General features: G+C 42.0%; 1 protein-coding gene across 1 annotated transcript in view; it reads left to right on the top strand.

The window, feature by feature from the left end:
* Positions 1–17,542: 17,542 nt before the first annotated feature.
* LOC126210434 (uncharacterized) overlaps positions 17,543–26,104 on the top strand; it is a 196,928-nt gene continuing 188,366 nt past the window's right edge. The window contains exon 1 of the mRNA XM_049939667.1: positions 17,543–17,666. Within this exon, the coding sequence (XP_049795624.1) occupies positions 17,637–17,666 (30 nt within the window). The 5' untranslated portion in view covers positions 17,543–17,636. The remainder of the gene's footprint in view (positions 17,667–26,104) is intronic.

Here is a 26,104-nt window from a genome sequence, read left to right as displayed (position 1 = left end):
CGGAACCCATGCCCAGAGTTACGGATGAAGACCTTAATGGCAGCGAAGGCGGAGAAGGAAGACTTCGGAATGGCGTAGCTGGCAGATGAGGCAACCCTTCTTTCTGGGGATTAAATGAGAAGGGAACCACTGCCTTGCAGTGGAGGTGAAACTCCAAAGGCTAAGGGAGACAACCCCAACAGAAAATCCTTTCTTGCATTAGGCCTAGCAAGCCAGTAGGAAAGTCTTCATATATTGCTTTCAAAACACAGACGAGCCTCATATATGATTATCACTTTAATTTCCATTATACACATTCATATTCAGTCACTGTGGTAATGCTTGATTAATCTCAGGTATATAGTGTAGACTTTCTCCTTAGAAAACATTGAAAACAACCACTAAAAAAATTCTAAATACATTCAAAGCTTGCTAGGTGCTTTAGTGCCACTGCACTGTGATGGAGCTGTATATTCTCTGTGTTTCCTTAGCCACATGGTACGGCCACTTGCCTGTTGGCCTGCTCCAGCGAATGCACAACTTTGTGATGGCGAGTGAGTAAATTGCTGGTCACAAGCATCTGCACTGCATGCAAAGTGAGTGGTTAGGGACAAATGCCACTCAAGCGGGTTCACCAGATAGAGTTCAGTGCTCTAGCATGGAACCACTCAGGGCCAGGATTAAGTTATTAATCTTTTAATTTGTTTGATGCCCTCCTCCATCTTTTCCTATCTTGTGCTAGCTGTTTTATCTCTATGTAATCACTACATCAAACTCCATTTATAATCTTATACACTCTGGTCTGTATCTGCCTGTACTGTTTCTCACCTCTGCTGCTTCCTCCAACGTTCTTTTAACTATTCCTATCTGAGAATAGTGAATGTCCCACTGCTCCATTTCTAGGAAGGTTCTTTCCTAGGCTTGTTTTCTTACCTATCCTTTTTAAATCATTTTTGTTTCATGCTGTATCTCTCACTGAACTGTTAATATCAAAGAATGGAAAATCCAGGATGGAATGTCACAGTATTATAAAAAGGAAAGTTGCTATTCACCATATAGCAGAGTTGCTGTATCTGCAGATAGGCACAACGAAAAGACTGTCACACTATAAGTTTTCGGCCAACAAATGCAACTCACACACACACACACACACACACACACACATGACTGCGGCCTCTGGCAGCTGACTGCCACTGCCAATGTGGGTTCAGCTGCCAGAGGCTGCAATCGTGCGTGTGTGTGTGTGTGTGTGTGTGTGTGAGAGAGAGAGAGAGAGAGAGAGAGAGAGTCTGCCGTCTATTTTCGACAAAGACCTTGTTGGCCGAAAGCTTATAGTGTGACAGTCTTTTTGTTGTGCCTATCTGCACACACAGCATCTCTGCAATATGGTGAGTAGCAACTTTCCTTTTCATAATATTGTTAACTGTTAATATTCTTCAATAGCACAATGTTTCAAGTGCTTACAATTTCTTCCTTTTCAGAACTTCTTCTTAAGCTGCCATCTCCTAGCAAAGCTTGATGACCTACAAAGCTAGCTCTGATCTTGACTTGCAATATGCAAAGCTGATATAAAATGTATGATCAGAAGCGTCTGCATACTCCAGTGTAATGTTGAACTGACCACTAGATGTCACAAGAGGCAGACCCACCAGTATAAAAGAAGCCGTGGAGTAGTGTGTTGTCTGTAGAGAAGTAGTAACAGCAGACTGGTGTGCTCAGTGACTTTGAATGTGATCTAGTCCCTGGATGTCACATGAGTAAGAAATACACACATCAAAAAAAGTTTTGCATCACCTTGGTTCCAAGAGTTCTGAAACCTGTCCGGAAAAATTGGAATAGAGATCAGCATAAACATCATTTCCACCATTTTTATTGCTCATGAAAACCACACATTGCATGTTGTACCACCATACAGCGAGACCTTCAGAGGTGGTGGTCCAGATTACTGTACACATTGGTACATCTAATACCCAGTAGCATGTCCTCTTGCACTGATGCGTGCCTGTATTCATTGTGGCGTACTATCCACAAGTTCATCAGGGCACTGTTGGTCCAGATTGTCCCACTCCTCGGTGGCAATTTGGCGCCATCCATAAACAGCCCTTTTCGATCTATCCCAGGCATGTTCGATAGGGTTCATGTATGGAGAACATCCTGGCCACTCTAGTTGATTGATGTCGTTATCCTGAAGGAAGTCATTCACAAGATGTGCACGATAGGAGCACGAATTGCCATCCACGAAGACGAATGCCTTGCCAGTATGCTGCAGATACGGCTGCACTATCGGTCGGAGGATGGCATTCACATATCATACAGCTGTTATGGCACCTGCCGTGACCTCCAGCAGCGTACATCAGCCCCACATAATGCCACGCAAAAAATCAGGGAACCTCCACCTTGCTGCCCACGCTGGATAGTGCAGCATTCAGCCTGACCGGGTTGCCTCCAAACATGTCTCAAATGATTGTCTGGTTGAAGGCATATGTGACACTCATCAGTGATGAAAACGTGATACCAATCCTGACCAGTCCATTCGGCATGTTGTTGTGCCCATCTGTACCGCGCTGCACAGTGTCGTTGTTGCAAAGATGGGCCTTGCCACGGATGTCAGGAGTGAAGTTGCGCATCATGCATCCTATTGTACACCATTTGAGTCGTAACACGATGTCCTGTGGCTGCTCGAAAAGCACGATTCAACATGGTGGTGTTGCTGTCAGGGTCCCTCTGAGCCACAATCCGTAGGTAGTGGTCATCCACTGCAACAGTAGCCCTCGGGTGGCCTGAGCGAGGCAAGTCATCGATAGTTCCTGTCTCTCTGTATCTCCTCCATGTCCAAACAACATCCCGTTTTGTTCACTCTGAGATACCTGGATGCTTTCCTTGTTGAGAGGCCTTCCTGGCAAAAAGTAACAATGTGAACATGATCGAACTGCGGTATTGACTGTCTAGGCACGATTGAACTACAGATAACATGAGCCATGTACTTCCTTCCTGATGGAATGACTGGAACTGATCAGCTCTCAGACTCTCTCTGTCTAATATGCACTGCTCATACATGGTCGTTTACATCTTTGGGAAGGTTTAGTGACATCTCTGAACAGTCAAAGGGACTGCGTCTGTGATACAATATCCACCGTGAACGTCTATCTTCAGGAGTTCTGGTAAACGGGGTGATGAAAAACATTTTTTGATGTATGTACATAAGAGACATTTCAGCCCTTCTAAAGCTGCCCAAATCAACTTTTGGTGACGTGAAAGTGATATGTAAATGTGACATGAAGGAACGACCACGGCTAAACTGAAATCAAGCAGACCTCACGTACTGATGGACAGGGACCATCAAGCATTGTGGAGGGTGGTTGTAAAAAATGATATCAACAGAAGGAATCACTTGTGAGTTCCAACATACTACAAGCAGATGAGCTAGCACAATGACTGTGCATAGGTAGTTATGAAGAATGGCATGCAGTGGTCAAGCTACTCCTCATAAGCCACACATTTCTGTAGTTGATGATAGGCGACACTTCGGCTGGTGGAGAGTGGTTATTGGATGGCTAGAAATGAGTGCTTTGGAGCAATAAATCATACTGTACCCTGTAGCAATGTAATGGAAGGGCTTGGGTGTAATTTATGTCTGGGAAAAGTTACCTGCGACTATGTTTAGTGCCGATGGTTAAATACAGAGGAGATGGTGGCAGGTCTTTTTCGTGGTTCGTGTGTGGTCCCTTTTTTGAGCTTAAGAAAACACTACATGCAAAATGGCATGAACACATTCAGCAACACTGTGTGCTGCTTAGAATGGAAGAATAATTCAGAGACATTGATTCTTTGTATCAGCATGACAAAGCACCCTGTGACAAAGCAGACAATCTTAATTGACAGTAACATTCGTGAAAAGGACTGGCCACTTGGGGTACTGACCTGAACCCAACGGAATGCCTTTCAAATGAGTTAGAGCGTCAACTTCACTCTGGACCTTAGTGTCCAAAATCACTACTTCTTTGGTTTTGGCTCTTGAGCAAGAATGGCCTGCCATTCCTCCACAGACTTTCAGGCACCTCACTGAATGTGTCCCCAGCAGAGTTAAAACTGTAATAAAAGTAAATTGGACACACCCCATAGTAATGTCCACTAATCAGTATTTGGATACTTTTGATCAGACAGTGTACAACTGAACCATTTTCAAATGTCTTTCAGCCACAAGTTTCTCCATCATTCAGTAGAGGTTTTGCCCTGTATCCTCAGTATTACAAGCTGTAACATTTCCATGATGTAGTGTTTAGTGTTCAGATATTAAGACAACAGATCCCTGGGTGACATTATATGTTGGTGATGCGTTCCTCACCAACTGAAGCTGCCAAGGTTTCAAACCCTGGATCCTGAACTGCAAGAAATTCATAAATTATAATGTCTTAAGATAAACACTGAGAAAACTGAATCTGTGATATGTGAACCTCAGACTAGCAGCATCATGAAGAAACCATCATTCAGCAAAATATCTCAGGCCTCTTACAACTTCAGATGGTGGAGACAGTACCAGATGCTCGAGTAGAAGTCGATGTGGCACCGCTCAAATGGTGCAAAACTACCAGAGTACTTTGTGACAAAATAGTATCGACTATCTTAAGGGGAAAGTTTGTAGATCTGTCATGTGCTATACAGCTCATAATGTTGGGCAGCAACGACAAAACATGAAGCACTGCGTGGAATGGAAATGAAAATACTGCACTGGTCCATGGGTCACACAAAGCTAAACAATGAGAAAAATAATGAGCAAAGGAACAGATGAGAATGACTGCAACCACCAACAAGAGAAGATGGATAAGGTGGTGTGGGCACATTACCAGAAGCAATGACAATCAGTGGCAAAAACTGCTGCTCCATTATGACCTGAGAGGAAGTCGGTCCTATGACCATCCAAACAAGCAATAGCTAGATGAGCTCTCAAGGAGGACGTGCAAGTAACAGCCTTCAAAGGAAGTGCTCGTCATAAAGATGTGGTGAAAAGCAATTATAATGTAACATTCCTTACTGACACAACAAAAAATGAAAGAAACATCTAAATAAGACAAAAGTGACACAATGTGTTAAGAAAGATTTGCTTCAGGAAGGACACATTACAACTCCAATGGCACAGTGTGGTTACTACTTTAACACACACCAAATTGAGATTGATTATCATATTGTATGTCATCACCTTCATTACTCTTCATGAGCGATTTCTCTTTACCTTTGCTTTTTGCTGTATTAGGCCCTGATGACTATTGTACATCATAATTGTTTGAAAGCATTTTGACCATGAAACTATGAAGATGATTTCCACATAAAATGTGATAATGAGTATTAAATTAGACTTTGTAGAAAGAATGTACAGGTTCTACTTTGTATGAGGTCTGTTCAAAAAATTCCAGGACCTTGTCCACAAAATTTTTCTATCCTTACCTTTTACTTAATGAACATGGTCTCCTTCATAATGCTCTCCTCCACAAATGATACACCACTCTCAAAGTTGTTTCCATTTCCAGAAGCAGTCTTGGTACAGGTTTTGCTGGTTCACATGAATTGCCATCTGCAAATTTTCTTTTATGTCATTTATCGCTGTAAATCCTCCTCTATTCAACATCTCAACATCACAACCATAGGCCCATGTCTCATCACCAGTTATGCTTCTCTTAAGGAACATCTTGTTCTTATTTGCATGATTCAAAAGCTCTTCACAGATTGCGAAGTGAAGGTCTTCGTGATCTTGACTCGTAAGCCATAGGACCAACTTGGAAGCAACACGGTGCATTCCCAGATGCTGTGTCAGGATTTCATGACATGGTCGAACTGAAATGTTACATTGTCCACAATCTCTCTGCCAGTCATTCTTCGAGTGGTAAGTACAGTTTTGTTGATGTTCTTGACACGAGTGGTGCCTGTAGACGCCGAAGGGTGTCCTGAACGAGGGTTATCATTAACTTCTGTCCGGCCATTTTTAAACCATGTGAACCATCTGTAACACCAAGTATGGCTTAAGAACTCATCACTGTAGGCTTTCTGCATCATTTGGTGTGCCTCTGTAAAGATTTTCTTGAGTTTCACTCAAAAGTTAATGCAGATGCCTTGCTCCTGTAACGTTGCCATCACGAAATTCGCAGACTGTGCGACACAATGTTCTACTCAATACAGCACTGAATGATAACTAACAGACATACAACAGTGAAACTTCCAGCAGTTACACATTAAACACAGGCATGCCAACCACATTTTGCTCCAACACACCATTGGTGCGAAATTGCAAATGTTCTGGAATTTTTTGAACAGACCTCTTATATATGTGACATGATAAGCTAATAGTCATTCTGCTCCCAAATAATAAGTCTACCACCATGATACATCTTTCTGCGGCATAAAACTCATACAATGGATTTAATGTATCCTTGTTAAAGGGAGTCTACAAATAATTGTAGGCTTATTGAGCAGAGAAATGATAATTGTTATTCAATAAATTAGAAAGTACATGGAGCCCAATACACATATCTTTGATTTCCTTACAAGAGAATGTGAAGTGACTATTAGAGAAGGAAGTCTTTGCTTAACAACTTCTGATTTAGAAAAAATTATTCTTGACTTTCTCGTGTACACAGTCTGTAGGTTACAACCAACATTAGTTCTGTTATACGTAACATTATATTCATTTTCAATTAGGTGGTTCTCAGATAAAGTACTTATTTCATTATGATTAATAAAAGGTAAAATGTAGTACATCTTTTGCAAGATACATTTCACAGCCAAGGAATCATCAGTGTGAAACACTAGCTAGGAAAGAAGAAGAATCAGTAACTGTTCAGATTGCTCACAGCATTTTAAGCATTGAGATTCCACTTTGTGTCCAGTGGCATCCCAAAAGCCACTACTGCTAAGTGATTTCTAGGCTTTTGTATCTTCGTGTATTGGACTGAACAGATAGTTTTGTTTTATCTTCTTTAATTCTTCAGTTGAAATTTATTGTCATTTTCATGCTTAATACACTTAAAAACAGACTGACCACTCATGGCAACTGTTGTGCTATGACAATTTTGAATCATTGAATAACTGTTGCAAGATAAAGTTTCATTAAACATTGTTTACCTTATGAAGGTAATCTATTTGAGTTTGAATCTAAACTTTTACATGCAAATAATTGTATATTTGTACAGTATACTATGAGAGATCTTGTATATGATTTTAGTGGTACCAATATCAACATTCTTGCAAAAATAAAAGAAGTTTAATTATATCAAATTATTGACATTATTAAACAGTTCTAAATGTTTCAATAATCAATAATAGTAGTTATAAATGTGTAACAATTTATAGTTTGTACAGTAATTTCATTTTAACTTTCATGTAGCTCATTATATGATAAACTCTTTTCAGTTTACAACACAATTTTTCACTTAGTATTTTGTGTCTATACACATGTATATTCAATACAAGTGATCTGCTACTGACAAGCAACAAAACCTTGATCCTGGGTGTGTGGTTCTTGAGTAAACCTACGTCACAATGTTCAGTTTCATCGCAATACATTTGCCATGTTTGCCACCACCCCAGTCCGTGGCAGACAGCTTCAAATGATTGACATGGAGAGGAGCACCTTTTCTCTACATGTACATCAATACTCTGCAGTGGACCTCAAGTCTTGCGGCGGAGGGTACCCCATACCATTACTAGTCATTTCCTTTCCTCTTCCACTCACAAACAGAATGAGGAGAAAACAACTGTCTATATGCTCTTGTGTGAGCCCTAATTTCTCATATCTTATCTTCATGGTCCCTTACATGCAATGTATGTTGGAGAATTTTTCTGCAATCAACTGCAAATGCCAGTTCTTCAAATTTCCTCAATACTGTTTCTCAGAAAGAATGTCACCTTCCCTCCAGGGATTCCCATTTGAGTTCCCAAACCTTCTGTGTGACACTTTCATGTTATTCAAACCTACTATTAACAAAACCTAGCAGCCCATCCCTGAATTGGTGTGATATCTTACCTTACTTTAATCCAACCTGGTACAGATACCAAACACTCAAGCAGACTCAAGAGTAAGTTGCACTAACATCCTACATGTGGTCTCCTTTACAGATGGACCGTACTTTCCCAGAATTCTCCCAATAAAGTTGACCATTCACCTTTCCTACCACAATCCTCATTTGCATATTCCATTTCATATCACTTTGAAATGTTACGCCGAGATATTTAAATGACTTGACTGTGTCAAGCAGGACACTACTAATGCTGTTTGTTTTTCCTGCCCATCTGCATTAACTTACATTTTTCAACATTTAGAGGTAGGTGCCTTTCTTCACACCAGCTACAAATGTGTAAGTCATCTTGTATACCCTAAAGTCACTAAACTTTGACATCTTCCCGTACATCAGAGCATCATCAGTAAACAACTGCAGATTGCTGCCCACCCTCTTTGCCAGATCATTTACGTATACAAGAAATAATAGTGATCCTGTCACACCTCCCTGGGGCACTCCTGATGATAACCTTGTCTCTGATGAACACTTGCCATCGAGAACAACATACTGGGTTCTATTACTTAAAAAGTCTTCGAGCCACTTTGATATCTAGGAACCTATTCTGTGTGCTCATACCTTCATTAACAATCTCCAATGAGGTACCATGTCAAATGCTTTTGGGAAATCTAGAAATCTGGAATCTGCCTGTTGCCCTTCATCCATAGTTTGCAGTGTATTTTGTGAGAAAAGGGCAAGCTGAATTTCACATGAGTGGTGCTTTCTAAAACCATGTTGATTTGTGGATGTAATTTATTATATTTGAACTGAGAATATGTTCAAGGGTTCTTGAGCAAACCATTGTTTATTGGCCTGTAATTTTGCAGGTCCGTCCTTTTTCCCTTCTTATACACAGTGGTCACCAACAAGTTTTTCCATTCACTTGGAACTTTTGTGCTGGGAAAGAGATTTATGATAAATGCAAGCTAAGTAAGGGGCCAGTGCCATAGTGTACTCTTTAAAAAACTGAATTGGGATTCCATCTGGACCTGCTGACTTAACATTTTAACTTCTTCAGTAGTTTCTCTACACTCTTGTTACTATGTCATCCATATGGGAGTCTGTTTGATGGTCAAATTACTGTATGTTTGTTTGAGTCTCCTGCATGAACAATTTCTTGAATGTGAAATTTAATACTCTGGCTTTTGTTTTGTTGCCACACCATACAGGTCAACAAGTGACTGGATGGAAGCCCTAGACCCAATTAGCAATTTTACATAGGACCATAATTTCCTCGAGTTCTCTGCCAGATCTTTTGCTAAGGTATGACAGTGGTAGTTGTTGTATGCTTCATGCATAGATATTTTCACAGATGGTTGCCTCTCTCCTAATGTTTGCTTGTCATCATTTGCGCATTCTCTTTTGAACCAAGGGCTCAACAGATTCTGCTTCCTCAGCGTTCTCCAAATCTTTTTGTTAAACCATGGCAGTTCTTTTTCATTCTTAATGCACTTACTAACGCAATCAATTCTACAGACCACAATTTACAATGTGGTTAAACTTTGCACATAATTCCTTAATGTCAGTCCTACTGGAACTGAGTGATGTCATTTCACTACATAAGCGAGATGCTAACAACTACTTATCTGCTCTTTCTAGCAGTAATACTCTCCTAGTCATCTTAACTGATTTATTACATCTACATCTACATCTACTTGATTACTCTGCTATTCACAATAAAGTGCCTGGCAGAGGGTTCAGTGGACCACCTTCATGCTCTCTCTCTACCATTCCACTCTCAAACGACACGCGGGAAAAACGAGCACTTAAATTTTTCTGTGCAAGCCCTGGTTACTCTTATTTTATCGTGATGATCATTTCTCCCTATGTAGGTGGGTGCCAACAGAATGTTTTCGCAGTTGGAGGAGAAAACTGGTGATTCAAATTTCATGAGATCCCGCCGTAACGAAAATCGCCTTTGTTTTAATCATTGCCACTCCAATTCACGTATCATGTCTTTGACACTATCTCCCCTATTTCGCGATAATGCAAAACGAGCGCCCTTCTTTGTACTTTTTCTATGTCATCCATCAGTACCACCTGATGCGGATCCCACACCACACAACAATACTCCAGAATAGGATGGACAAACGTAGTGTAAGCAGTCTCTTTGGTATACCTGTTGCACCTTCTAAGTGTTCTCCCAATGAATCGCAGTCTTTGGTTTGCTCTACCCACAATATTATCTATCTGATCGTTCCAATTTAGGTTATTTGTAATTGTAATTCCTAAGTATTTAGTTGAATTTACAGCCCTCCGATTTGTGCAACTTATCAAGTAATCAAAATTTAGCAGATTTCTTTTAGTACTCTTGTGAATAACTTCACACTTTTCTTTATTCATGGTCAATTGCCACTTTTCACACCATACAAATATCTTATCTAAATCATTTTGCAAGTCGTTTTGATCATCTGATGACTTTACAAGATGGTAAATGATGGCATCATCTGCAAACAATCTAAGACAGCTACTCAGATTGTCTCCTATATCGTTAATATAGATCAGGAACGATAGAGGGCTTATAACACTTCCTTGGGGAATGCCAGATATTACTTCCATTTTACTTGATGACTTTCCATCTATTACTACAAACTGTGAACTTTCTGACAGGAAACCACGAATCCAGTCGCACAACTGAGGCGATACTTCGTAGGCACGCAGTTTGGTTAGAAGACGCTTGTGAGTAATGGTGTTGAAAGCCTTCTGGAAATCTAAAAATATGGAATCAATTTGACATCCCCTGTCGATAGCACTTATTGCTTCATGAGTATAAAGAGCTAGTTGTGTTTCACAAGAACAATATTTTCTGAAACCGTGCTGACTATGTGTCAATAAATTGTTTTCTTCGAGGTATTTCATAATGTTCGAATACAGTATATTTTCTAAAACCCTACTGCAAATCGACATTAGTGATATAGATCTGTAATTCAGCGGATTACTCCTACTTCCCTTTTTGGGTATTGGTGTGATTTGAGCAATTTTCCAGACTTTAGGTAGGGATCTTTCTGTGAGCGAGTGGTTGTATATAATTGCTAAATATGGAGCTATTTTATCAACATACTCTGAGAGGAACCTGACTGATATACAATCTGGATCAGAGGCCTTGCATTTATTAAGTGATTTAAGCTGCTTTCTTACACTAAGGATATCTACTTCTATGTTCCTCATCTTGGCAGTTGTTCTTGATTGGAATTCAGGAATATTTACTTCGTCTTCTTTGGTGAAGGAGTTTCGGAAAACCATGTTTAATAACTCTGCTCTAGTGGCACTGTCATCAGTGACTTCACCGTTGTTATCGCGCAGTGAAGGTATTGATTGCATTTTGCCACTGGTGTGCTTTATGTATGACCAGAATCTCTTTGGGTTTTCTGCCAGATTTCGAGACAGAATTTCATTGTGGAAATTATTAAAAGCATCTCGCATTGAAGTACGCGCTATATTTCGAACTTCTGTAAAACTTTTCCAATCTTGGGGATTTTGCGCTCTTTTAAATTTGGCATGGTTTCATAACCATAGTTGCAATGACATCATGATTATTAACCTCATTTCTATACCAATATTACAATGCGTTCAAACCACACCAACACTGTGAAGAGCAGTGAATTGTCTGCTATGCCTACCTGGACTGTGTCCTCATTGCATAGTCCAGCACACATATACTGTGGCATATCTATCTACCGTTTAACACATGTGTCACTGTTGCAATGACATACCGTGTTAGAGTGAAAATGTCATCACATGAATAAAGTCAATGTGGTCTAAGAATGGTGTCTTTGGCTACTAATCATAATGCCCTGAGCCCCATGTTTGTTTTGAGCAGATGCTTAAACTATAACTAATAATTGTCAGCAATGGCAGGTATAGATACCTGGTACAAGCAGTCACTCTCATTCTGCCAGTAGCCTTGTCAAAGAAGATAAAGGAGGAGACAGAGTTTCAAAGCATCCTTTTGCCCTATGGGTGGGAAACTGGCCCTAAAAGGAGGAGGAATCAGAAATGGCCAATGGCATGAGGATGCAGAAGACAATGGAAGCCACTGGCTATCCACTGGACATATGGCCTTAATGAAAAAAGTTTGATGATGATCTCACCATTGGAAAAAGTTTCCATCCGCCATTCAGATCTTTGGGACAGGACTGCCAAGAGGGAGGTAACCATGAGAAAAGAATTGAATAACCAATACAAGGGTAACATTTTACAAGTTGTAGCATGGAATGTCAGAAGTTTGAATGTGGTATGGAACCTAGAAAATCAAAAAAGAAAAATTCAGATGCTTGATCTAGATACAGTGGGGGAGCTGTGAATTGAAATGGAAAGAATATAAGAATTTGTGGAGTGTGAATATAGGTTAATACCAACAGCATCAGCAGAAAATGGTATAATGAGAGTAGTACTCTTAGACTGAATAATAACAATGGTCTACTACTAATATTTTGAATCTGGTGTATTATATATTGATACCTATGTGTTTTTGGTACCTTTAGAAGTGCAGTATAATGTAGGATTTAACAACACCACATAGATGAAACACTGAGCAGAAGACAGGCAGAGGTAAAAGTAGAGAGAGCTATCAGATAAAACACTCCTTCAGATTTAGAAATACACACATATGTTCATACGCACACAACTCAGACACACACGACCATTGTCATCTACGGGCACTGAGGCCCAATGCCAGTGGGTGGTGGTTTTGGCTGGGATGGGTAATGCTGGTACAGAAGGGGTTGCGGGTGGGAAGGACGGATAGCTGGGTAGGGGTGGTGTATGATGCTTTAGTGCTACCAGTGGGAATGTGCAGAGGTGTGGCACAGACAGGGTGAGGTAGCTGCTAGGCGCAGCATCGGGCATCAGTCAGCTGTGAGCATGTTTGTGATGGGCAGGGGGGGGGGGGGGCAAAGGGAGAGAAGGGAGAAGCAGAGAAGGTAAAAGGACTACGCTGGTGCATTTGGGGCATAGAAGGCAAGTGTGAGGCTGGGGTGATAGTGCAGAAGGGAATGAGAGACAGGTGGAGGTAGAAACTGATGAAGGTTAAGGAAAAAGAATATGTTGTAAGGAGAGTTTCTACTCACAAAATTCAGAAAATCTGGTGGGGTGAATCCAGATGACACAGTCTGCAAAGCAGTTGATGAAATGAAATATACCATTTTTTGCACATCACGCTCAGCAACTGAGTGGCCTATCTGTCTCTCTGCCAGGGATTTGGCTGTGCCCGTTTGTGTGGAAAGACAGCTTAATTGCAGTCGTGCCCACATAGAATGTGCGTAGTGGTTGCATCAAAGTTGGTGACCCCGTGGCAGCTTTCACAGTTAGTCCTTCTTTCAACGGCTAGGAGATGGCTGTGACAGGACTGGAGTAGGTGGTAGTGGGAAGATGTATTGGATAGATCTTGCATATACATCTGCTGCAGGGATATGGATCGTGGAGCGAAGTGTTGGGAGCAGGGTTGAAATAGAGAGGGACAAGAATATTGCCAGCTACGAAGGCTGAATACCGTTGGCGGAGAGATGAAATGGACAGTGGGGAGAAAATTTCTTGTTTCAATGTACAAGAGCTGGTCAACATCCTGATGGAGCATATGATTCACTTGCTCTATGCCTTCCAGGTACTGAGTCATGAGGGTGTCAGTTTTTTGTGGCTGTTCAGCAGGTATGTGGTGGAGGCTAAGTGACTAGGGAGACATCACATGGGAGATATGATTCTGGACAAAGTATGGAGTGTAATTTCTGTCTGTGGAGGCCTTAGTGAGACCTTCAGCATATTTCAAGAGGGACCACTAGTTACAGCAAATGTGACAACCACAGATGGCTAGGATGTATGGAAGGGACTTCTTAGTGTGAATAGGTGGCAGTTCCTGATATGGAAGTATTGTTAGTGAGTATTATGTTTGATGTGGATAGAGGTACTGATGAAGCCATCCTTGAAGTGGAGGTCAACATCAAGGAAGGTGGCTTGTTAGGCTGAAGAGGACTACACAAAGTGACTAGGGGAAAAGTGTTGAGTTTCCAAAGGAATGTGGATATGGGATCCTAATCTGTGATCCAGATCATGAAAATATAATTGTTGAATATGAACCAGATATTGAGTGTGAGATTCTGAGTTACTAGAAAGGACTCCTCCAGATGACCCACAAGTAAGTTAGTGCCCTGTGAGTGCCTGTGGTTGTACTGTGGATTTGTTTCTAGTTTTTTGTCTTCAAAACATGAAGTAGTTGGGGGAGTGGGGGAGGGGATACACTTGATCATGGTGACCAGGAAAAAGAGTGTAACTTTAGAATCAGTTGGGTGTTGGGGAAGGTTATGTTCAGTGGTAGGTAGGCCATTGACATTGGGGATTTTAATGTAAAGGGAAGTGCTGTCAACACTGATTAGCAGGGCACTGAGTGCTAAAGGAAAAGGAAATGTGCAGAGTTGATGGAGGAAATGGTTGGTGCCTTTTATATAGGACAGGTTACAGGTAATAGGCTGAAGGTTTTGGACCACAAAGGTGGAGATCCTCCCTATGGGGGTGGAGTATCCAGCGAGACTGAGGCATCATGGGTGGTTTTGTCTGTGTGTTTTAGGAAGCATTAAGAAGGCAGGAATGGTGGAGATAGAATGGAGATAGACTCAGAGAGAGGTTCTGGGATGTACCTAGGGATTTAAGGAGGGACTGTACATTAAACTTGATTTCAAGAATGGGCTCATTGTGGGCAGGCTTGTAGGTGAACATCTCTGATGGTTGATGGAGTCTCTCCACCAGGTAATTCCTGCAGCACATAACCCCAGGGGTAAAGCCTTGGGTGACAGGTAGGATTATAAGGTTGGGTTCGGTCTCAAGTGTTGGTTTGCTGTTCTTTCTGTGTATGTGAGGTTGGTTTCCTTGTTGAGGGATTTGGGGAAATTGTCGAGGCAATGCTGGAGGTTAGTAAGTTTGTGAAAGTTGTCTGGCAGTGAAGCATGAGGAAAGAAAGTGGATCACAATTAGATGAAGGAATTAACTGAATAAAATAGGCCTCAATATTGGTTTTGGGTTGAGTATAACTGATAGAGTTCCAGCAAGATCTCCAGTACCTTCTCAAATCTCATTACCCATACCAGAACCTCTCCACCGAGTCTGTCTTGCATTGATGGCCAATGCCAAATTGAATTGGAGCCAAAAGGCAGCTACACCACCAGGTTATCAAATGTACAACATAACACATTGTGCTTGACTTCAATGTCTGCTTGACAGCCTGTGTCATGTGGACTCTTCCCACACACACCAAGTTTTCTGAATTGCGCAGATGGTATCTCTTCCTAAAATGTATGCACCATTCTTGTAACATTCCTGGCCCCAACCTTCACTAGCGTCTGTCCCCATTCCAGCCTCACATGTGCCTGCTATCCTATCAGGCATCAGTACCCAAAGATGAGAGTGGTCATGTGTGTGTTTTCTACATCTGAAGAAGAACTCTTGTCTGATAGCTTTTCTACTTCAAAATGTGCCTGTCTGCTGGTCAACACCTCTTCTGTGGAGTGTGTAGCAATCTATCCTCTTTGTACTGGTGTTGATCCATCCTGGATTTCCCATTGTGGGTTAGAATGGATCCGTTTGACCACAGGACAACCTGGGTTCAATTCCTGGTAACTCTCCAGATTTTTTCCGAGGCATGGAGATCCGGAATGGTGTTCACTCCGCCTCATGAGGCAAAATGAGAAGCAGTGGCAACATCATCATCATCAGGATTCGTCTATTGAAAAAACAGCTGAAGGAGTTTGTGACAAGTCCCACAATCATAGATCGCTCCTTGTACTGCCTTGGGGGCAGGAGTTGGCTGGTCAGAACAGGCCTAAGACATAATACTTGAATAGTGTTAACATTATGTTACATTAAATAAAGTCATAAGTTCTCTGCCTAATATTGAGTTAAGACTTTTGGAGAGTTTTGCTAGGTCTCTTGACAAAAATGGGATGGCTTTCAATCATTTGAAAGACTTTTTCCTAAGATCAGTGAAGTCATATTGAGAGAAAATGTGTTTATTGGGCCAAAAATTAGATAATTGTTGATCAATGAGACCTTTGATACTACATCTACATCTGCATACATACTCTCCAAGCTACCATGTGGCACATTGGAGTGCCTCTCTTATCTTGTCTGCTTGGTCCTTACACAAAATAAACATTATGTATTCTGCAGTCAGCCAGAAATGCTGAATCTCTAAATTTTCTCAATAGTTTTTTTGTGAAAACAACATAATCTTCCTTCCAAGGGTTTCCATTTGAGATCATGAAGTGCCTCCATAATACTCACCTGTTGACCAAACCTATCAGAAAGAAATCTAGCAGCATGGCTCTGAATTGGTTTGATGTCTTGCGGATCCCGAACACTCAAGCAGGATTCAAGAGTGTGTCACATTAGTGTTCTATATTCAGTCTCCTTTACAAATAAGGTGCATTATCCTAGAATTCTTGCAATAACTTCCCTACTGTTCACCTCATGTGTTTGTTCCATTTCATGCCATTTTGCAACGTTACACTTAGATATTTAACTGATGTGACTTTGTCAAACTGCACAGCTGTACACCACTAATACTTTCCTTGAACATTACAGAATTGTTTCTGCTACTCGTCCACTTTAACTTAGCAAGATGCAATTCTGTTTAAGCCATTCTGTATCCTCCTACAGTTACAGCATCATCAGCAAACAGTTGCAGAATGCTGCTCATCCATTCTGTCAGATTATTTATGTGTACCGAGAACAAGATTGGTCCTGCCATGTATCCCTGTGGCACTCATGACAACAGTCTTTTCTGTCATGAACATTTCTTGTCCAGAACAACATACTTAGTTTTATTGCTTAAGAAATCTTCAAGCCACTCACTCAAGACTTTTGAATTACATGTTTGAATTATTTTCAAATCCATTATTGACTGTTTTTTCGGAAACAGGAGAGAAACTCAAGTTAAAGAAGAAATCCTGCAAAATTTGGATGGTAATTCAAATTATGGTTATTGTTTTGGCTCCTCTGACTTGAGATTCTGGGTGACTTTCCTGAACTTTGCCCCTTGTCCTAAACTTCTCCAATCCTTTTACTTCACCTCTCTTTCTTACCCTTCAACCCTTGTGCCAGAAGAAGAAGCCACTGGCTCTAAAAGCTTGCATACCTAAAACCTATTTTTGTATGTGTGTTGTCCTGCCTCTGCTTGGTGAGTAGATTTTGTATCTATCCAATTATTTGGTTTTATTAATATCCACCACATATTAGAAAAAATTGATACAATATTGTTATTATTTTGAATCTCAGAAATGTGATGAGATAGAACAACATCCCTTATTTATTTGAATCCACCCATTTAAAAACTAGGCATAGAAAAAATGTTTCTGAGTGCCCATTTTTCCACAGTGTCTCTGACCTCATCCAACTGATCTCACATCAGTGTGGCTTCCTGTAATATTAAAATAATAATTTTGTTTGAATAAGAAGTGAACTGTTTTGTGTATGAATTCTTTATTTGGATTACTATTTTGTTCCAGTACTGGGCTGCGAAACCTATTAGTCCATTGGCTTCCTCTGAGTCTACGAGCTTTTCCTGGGCTTTTTGATAAAATCTATTATCCAGAAACACACAACCTTTCCCTAAGAGGAGCAGTTGGAATGATACGGATTGCTTTAAGAGAGGGAAATGTGAGTATTTATTATCTATATTACTGCCTCATTTTTCGTTTTAGGAAAGATGAGTTTATAAATGTTAAAGTGAGTAAAGAACTATTTCATTCTGTAAGGTAAGGATCATATATGTAAACAAGTAACAGTATGTCTGCCTGTGCCGGTATATGTGCAGATGGATGTGTGTGTGTGTGTGCGAATGTATACCTGTCCTTTTTTCCCCATAAGGTAAGTCTTTCTGCTCCCAGGATTGGAATGACTCCTTACCCTCTCCCTTAAAACCCACATACTTTCGTCTTTCCCTCTCCTTCCCTCTTTCCTGATGAATCAACTGTGGGTTGCGAAAGCTTGAAATTTGTATGTGTGTTTGTGTTTGTTATTGTATCTATCAATGTACCAACGCCTTCGTTTGGTAAGTTACAGAATCACACACACAAAATTCAAGCTTTTGCAACTCACATTTGCTTCATCAGGAAAGAGGGAAGGGGAGGGAAAGACAAAAGGATGTGGGTGTTAAGGAGGGATAGGGTAAGGAGTCATTCCAGTCCCGGGAGCGGAAGGACTTACCTTAGGGGGAAAAAAGGACAGGTATACACTTGCACACACACACACACACACACACACACACACACACACACACACACATATCCATCGCCACATATACAGACACAAGCAGACATTTGTAAGGCCTTTACAAATGTCTGCTTGTGTGTATATGTGCCGATGGATATGTGTGTGTGTGTGTGTGTGTGTGCAAGTGTATACCTGTCCTTCTTTCCCCCTAAGGTAAGTCTTTCCACTCCCGGGATTGGAATGACTCCTTACCTTCTCCCTTAAAACCTACATCCTTTCGTTTTTCCGTCTCCTTCCCTCTTTCCTGATGAAGCAACCGTGGGTTGTGAAAGCTTGACATTTGTGTGTGTGTGTGTTTGTTATTGTTTCTATCAACGTACCAACGCTTTCGTTTTGTAAGTTACAGAATCTTTGTTTTTAGGCATATATATAAACAAAAATGATGTGACTTACCAAACGAAAGCGCTGGCACGTCGATAGACACACAAACAAACACAAACATACACACAAAATTCAAGCTTTCGCAACAGACTGTTGCCTCATCAGGAAAGAGGGAAGGAGAGGGAAAGACGAAAGGATGTGGGTTTTAAGGGAGAGGGTAAGGAGTCATTCCAATCCCGGGAGCGGAAAGACTTACCTTAGGGGGAAAAAAGGACGGGTATACACTCGCACACACACTTATATCCATCCACACATATACAGACACAAGCAGACATATTTAAAGACCACAAGCCTGAGAAAATAAAATATGCAAGCGTAATCTGGCAAGGGTGAAGGCATGTTTGCGGAGGGAATGTAAATAAAACTTAATGGGGTCGTTGTGGGGGTGTTGTGAGGGTGACATGGTATTAGAAGGTGGAAAGTGTAACATGAGGTTGAGATGAAAATGAAAATAACTGGAGAAAGTAACTGGAGATCTGTTGTGAAAGAAGGCGAAAAAGTGTTGGTTAAAGCTGGGCTATGTTGATCCTGTGGTGAACTTTTTGGGTTGGTAGAGAACGATGTGCACATAGGTTAGGTGGTTGTGTTGCCGCCAAAACACGTTAAAGGATGGAGAGATTTGGGAAAATTTCGAAAAAACGGCGTGTAAATGTATTAAAAGGAGTGGTTTTGTGGTGGCAGATTATAAAAATGAGGCTAACAATTGTCTGGCGAAGAAATAATGACGTTAAAACCTGTGGGAAGCGGCTAAAAATTATCAGTGATGTGGGAAGAACGGAAATGGAAATAAAGCGAAAGTTATCAGAACTAGACGAAAAGGTTGTTTAATAGGTGAAATGAACTGTTTGTGCACTAGAAACGGTGGATTTTATAGCAGCGGTAGTGTTGAAAGCGGAAAAAAATTTTTGGTTATGGTTTGGAAGTGGGTGACGTATTATTGAGTCTTTAAATATGTCTGCTTGTGTCTGTATATGTGTGGATGGATATGTGTGTGTGTGCGAGTGTATACCCGTCCTTTTTTCCCCCTAAGGTAAGTCTTTCCGCTCCCGGGATTGGAATGACTCCTTACCCTCTCCCATAAAACCCACATCCTTTCGTCTTTCCATCTCCTTCCCTCTTTCCTGATGAGGCAACAGTTTGTTGCGAAAGCTTGAATTCTGTGTGTATGTTTGTGTTTGTTTGTGTGTCTGTCGACCTGCCAGCACTTTCATTTGGTAAGTCACATCATCTTTGTTTTTAGATATATATTTTCCTACGTGGAATGTTTCCCTCTATTATAACCATATCATTAATTTGAACCCAACAATTACGTTTGTTATTGTCACTGTTGCATTTCGAAACCTTTCCTGTCGTCTTATTTTCTCTTTATTTTCTCTTTCTGTTTTTACCAGTAGTCTCGCTTTGTATTCACCTTCCCCTTTTTACCGTAATCTACTATACAATTTTATCCCGCCTATATATACTCAATAATACGTAACCCACTTCCAAACCATAACCAAAAAAATTTATTTTCCGCTTTCAACACCACCGCTGCTATAAAATCCACCGTTGCTAGTTCAATAACAGCTGCTTTCACGTATAAAACAACCATTTCGGCTAGTTCTAATAACTTTCACTATATTTCCACTTCCGTTTTTCGCACATCACTGATCATTTTTAGCCGCTCCCCACAGGTTTTAACGTCATTATTTACAATTGTTAGCCCCATTTTCGTAATCTTTCACCACAACACCACTCCTTTTAATACATTTACACGTTCTTTCAAAATTTTCCCGAATTTCTCCGTCCTTCAACGTGTTTTAGCGGCAACACAACCGCCTAACCTTTATGCACATCGCTGTCTACCAACCCAAGTTCACCACAGGATCAACTTAACCAACACTTTCTCGCCTTTTTCCATACCAGATCTCCAGTTGCTTTCTAGTTCACCTTTATCTCTCCCCATATATTTTTATCTTTCATTTTCATTTCAACCTCATGTTACACTTTCCACCTTCTAATACCATGTCACCCTCACAACACCCCCACAACGACCCCATTAAGTTATATATATATATATATATATATATATATATATATATATATAGAGAGAGAGAGAGAGAGAGAGAGAGAGAGAGAGAGAGGGAAACATTCCACGTGGGAAAAATATATCTAAAAACAAAGATGATGTGACTTACCGAACGAAAGCGCTGGCAGGTCGATACACACACAAACAAACACACACACAAAATTCAAGCTTTCGCAACAAACTGTTGCCTCATCAGGAAAGAGGGGAAGGGGAGTGAAAGACGAAAGGATGTGGGTTTTAAGGGAGAGGGTAAGGAGTCATTCCAATCCCGGGAGCGGAAAGACTTACCTTAGGGGGAAAAAAGGACAGGTATACACTCGCACACACACACACATATCCATCCACACATATACCTGACGAGGGCTGTTTGGTTGAATCTGGGAGTGGGGCTGAAGGTGAGGCCTTTGGATAGGACAGAGGTTTCAGATTGGGAGAGAGGTTTGGAGGAAAGGTTAACTACTGAATTAGGGTGTTGTGGATCCAGGTTGTGTTGATTGGAATTTTGAGGTTTTGGTGGGAGTGGAGCTGGAAGTGGGAGATTGAGTAGGTGGGAGAGACTGGGTTGGTGTGCAATGAGAGGAGGTTGAGGTTTGCTGGAAAGGTTGTGAAGGGTGAGTGAGTTGCCTTTCCGGAGGTGGGAAACCAGGAGATTGGATAGTTTTTTGAGGTGGAGGGTGGCATGCTGTTCTAATTTACGGTTGGCCTGTAGGAGGATGCACTGAACAGCCGGTGTGGATGTGGGAGAGGAAAGACAAAGATGATGTGACTTACCAAACGAAAGCGCTGGCACGTCGATAGACACACAAACAAACACAAACATACACACAAAATTCAAGCTTTCGCAACAAACTGTTGCCTCATCAGGAAAGAGGGAAGGAGAGGGAAAGACGAAAGGATGTGGGTTTTAAGGGGGAGGGTAAGGAGTCATTCCAATCCCGGGAGCGGAAAGACTTACCTTAGGGGGAAAAAATGATGGGTATACACTCGCACACACACACATATCCATCCACACATATACAGACACAGCTTGTGTCCCTTGTAACCACCCACGGTGTAAAACCTGTCCCATGCACCCTCCCACCACCACCTACTCCAGTCCTGTAACCCGGAAGGTGTACACGATCAAAGGCAGAGCCACGTGTGAAAGCACCCATGTGATCTACCAACTGACCTGCCTACACTGTGACGCATTCTATGTGGGAATGACCAGCAACAAACTGTCCATTCGCATGAATGGACACAGGCAGACAGTGTTTGTTGGTAATGAGGATCACCCTGTGGCTAAACATGCCTTGGTGCACGGCCAGCACATCTTGGCACAGTGTTACACTGTCCGGGTTATCTGGATACTTCCCACTAACACCAACCTATCCGAACTCTGGAGATGGGAACTTGCTCTTCAATATATCCTCTCTTCCCGTTATCCACCAGGCCTCAATCTCCGCTAATTTCAAGTTACCGGCACTTTCGTTTGGTGGGTCGCATCATCTTTGTTTTTAGATATATATATATAATAGAGGGAAACATTCCACGTGGGAAAAATATATGTAGAAGCAGGGATGATGTGACTTGCCGAACGGGGGCGCTGGCGGGTCGATAGAAGCACGGGCGGGCACGGGCACGCACGCAGGATTCGGGCTTTGGCGGCGGAATGTTGATTCGTCGGGGGGGGGGGGGGGGGTTTGGAGGGAGGGTGGGGAGTCGTTCCGGTCCCGGGTGCGGTGGGACTTGCCTTGGGGGGGGGGGGGGGGGAGGGACGGGTGTGCACTCGCACACACGCACGTGTCCATCCGCACATGTGCTGACGCAGGCAGACATATTTAAATATCATCTTTAAATATGTCTGCTTGTGTCTGTATATGTGTGGATGGATATGTGCGTGTGTGCGAGTGTATACCTGTCCTTTTTTCCCCCTAAGGTAAGTCTTTCCGCTCCCGGGATTGGAATGACTCCTTACCCTCTCCCTTAAAACCCACATCCTTTCGTCTTTCCCTCTCCTTCCCCTCTTTCCTGATGAGGCAACAGTTTGTTGCGAAAGCTTGAATTTTGTGTGTATGTTTGTGATTGTTTGTGTGTCTGTCAACCTGCCAGCACTTTCATTTGGTAAGTCACATCATCTTTGTTTTTAGATATATATTTCCTACGTGGAATGTTTCCCTCTATGATATATATATATATATATATATATATATATATATTTTGTGACTTAACCGAACGAAAGCGCTGGCAGGTCGATAGACACACAAACAAACACAAACACACACACAAAATTCAAGCTCTCACAACAAACTGTTGCCTCATCAGGAAAGAGGGAAGGAGAGGGAAAGACGAAAGGATGTGGGTTTTAAGGGAGAGGGTAAGGAGTCATTCCAATCCCGGGAGCGGAAAGACTTACCTTAGGGGGAAAAAAGGACAGGTATACACTCGCACACACGCACATATCCATCCACACATATACAGACACAAGCAGACATATTTAAAGACAAAGAGTTTGCGCAGAGATGTCAGTCGAGGCAGAAGTGCAGAGGCAAAGATGTTGTTGAATGACAGGTGAGGTATGAGAGGCGGCAACTTGAAATTAGCGGAGATTGAGGCCTGGTGGATAATGGGAAGAGAGGATATATTGAAGAGCAAGTTCCCATCTCCGGAGTTCGGATAGGTTGGTGTTAGTGGGAAGTATCCAGATAACCCGGACGGTGTAACACTGTGCCAAGATGTGCTGGCCGTGCACCAAGGCATGTTTAGCCACAGGGTGATCCTCATTACCAACAAACACTGTCTGCCTGTGTCCATTCATGCGAATGGACAGTTTGTTGCTGGACATTCCCACATAGAATGCGTCACAGTGTAGGCAGGTCAGTTGGTAGTTCACATGGGTGCTTTCACACGTGGCTCTGCCTTTGATCGTGTACACCTTCCGGGTTACAGGACTGGAGTAGGTGGTGGTGGGAGGGTGCATGGGACAGGTTTTACACCGGGGGCGGTTAGAAGGGTAGGAGCCAGAGGGTAGGGAAGGTGGTTTGGGGATTTCATAGGGATGAACTAAGAGGTTACGAAGGTTAGGTGAACGGCGGAAAGACACTCTTGGTGGAGTGGGGAGGCTTTCATGAAGGATGGATCTCATTTCAGGGCAGGATTTGAGGAAGTCGTATCCCTGCTGGAGAGCCACATTCAGAATCTGATCCAGTCCCGGAAAGTATCCTGTCACAAGTGGGGCACTTTTTTGGTTCTTCTGGGGAGGTTCTGGGTTTGAGAGGATGAGGAAGTGGCTCTGGTAATTTGCTTCTGTACTAGGTCGGGAGGGTAGCTGCGGGATGCGAAAGCTGTTGTCAGGTTGTTGGTGTAATGCTTCAGGGATTCCGGACTGGTGCGTCAGGTTGTGGATACGACTTCCTCTAATCCTGCCCTGAAATGAGATCCATCCTTCATGAAATGCTCCCCACTCCACCAAGAGTGTCTTTCCGCCGTCCACCTAACCTTCGTAACCTCTTAGTTCATCCCTATGAAATCCCCAAACCACCTTCCCTACCCTCTGGCTCCTACCCTTGTAACCGCCCCCGGTGTAAAACCTGTCTCATGCATCCTCCCACCACCACCTACTCCAGTCCTGTAACCCGGAAGGTGTACACGATCAAAGGCAGAGCCACGTGTGAAAGCACCCACGTGATCCACCAACTGACCTGCCTACACTGTGACGCATTCTATGTGGGAATGACCAGCAACAAACTGTCCATTCGCATGAATGGACACAGGCAGACAGTGTTTGTTGGTAATGAGGATCACCCTGTGGCTAAACATGCCTTGGTGCACGGCCAGCACATCTTGGCACAGTGTTACACCGTCCGGGTTATCTGGATACTTCCCACTAACACCAACCTATCCGAACTCCGGAGATGGGAACTTGCTCTTCAATATATCCTCTCTTCCCGTTATCCACCAGTCCTCAATCTCCGCTAATTTCAAGTTGCCGCCTCTCATACCTCACCTGTCATTCAACAACATCTTTGCCTCTGCACTTCTGCCTCGACTGACATCCCTGCGCAAACTCTTTGTCTTTAAATATGTCTCCTTGTGTCTGTATATGTGTGGATGGATATGTGTGTGTGTGCGAGTGTATACCCGTCCTTTTTTCCCCCTAAGGTAAGTCTTTCTGCTCCCGGGATTGGAATGACTCCTTACCCTCTCCCTTAAAACCCACATCCTTTCGTCTTTCCCTCTCCTTCCCTCTTTCTTGATGAGGCAAAAGTTTGTTGCGAAAGCTTGAATTTTGTGTGTATGTTTGTGTTTGTTTGTGTGTCTATCGACCTGCCAGCACTTTCGTTCGGTAAGTCACGTCATCTTTGTTTTTAGCTATATATAAAAAAACAAAGATGCTGTAACTTACTGAACGAGAATGTGCTGGTATGTTGATAGACACAATAAAACACACACACACACAAATTTCAAGCTTTTGCAACCCAAGGTTGCTTCATCAGGAAAGAGGGAAGGAGAGGGAACGACGAAAGGATGTGGGTTTTAAGGGAGAGGGTAAGGAGTCATTCCAAAATATAATCACAAATTTTCCTTTATATCCCATATAATCATATTGTTGCTCATAAGCATAGATGTGGTGTGGCACTGCATCTACCTGACTGTCTTGATCGAAAGCTTTCAGTATGTCAGATGAGAAACATGCAAATTGGATTTCACATGATCGATGTTTTTGGAATCCATGCTAGTTGCCATGAAAGAGGTCATTCTGTTCAAGATACATCATTATATTTCAACTCAGAATATGGTCTGAGATTCTACAACAAATGGATGCTAAGAGTATTGTATGTTTTGTGGAGCACTTCTGCTATCCTTCTTGTAGACTGTATTTTCTTCAAATTACTTGGCATTGTTTTTTGTTCAAGGGATCTATGGTGGATTATAGTTAAAGGAGGGGCTATCGCAGTTGTACATTCAGTGTAAAAACTGATAGGGATTCCTCTGCTCTGGTGCTTTGTTCAGTTTAATGATTTCAGCTGTTTCCCCACACCACAAGTGATCTTTGCTTTCTTCCGACCACTGGGCACATCTTTTTCTTTGAGGGATCCACATTAGATTATGGTTAAAAGAGGGACTAACTCAGCTGCAAATTCAATACAGTTTGTGAGAGCAATTCCACTGGGCCCAGGAGCTAGCTCACCAAAACAATTACAAGCAGAAGTTAGGATTAAAAGGGCATTTGAGCCACACAGCCACGTGATTCTGTATGTACACAAATTATCCTCAGATGAAAGTCATTTTAATTGCCAAAAAGTGTCCTAAGAACAAACAGGGATCAAAATATGACAATTCCTTTATTGTTACCAAGCCCCTCAATTATTTTTAACGCAAAAGTAGTTTGCTC

The sequence above is a fragment of the Schistocerca nitens genome, chromosome 10 (assembly GCF_023898315.1).
Source record: "Schistocerca nitens isolate TAMUIC-IGC-003100 chromosome 10, iqSchNite1.1, whole genome shotgun sequence".
Taxonomy (NCBI): Eukaryota; Metazoa; Arthropoda; class Insecta; order Orthoptera; family Acrididae; genus Schistocerca; species Schistocerca nitens.
The sequence above is the reverse complement of the archived record's forward strand: the minus strand, read 5'-3'. Positions and strand labels throughout refer to the sequence as shown.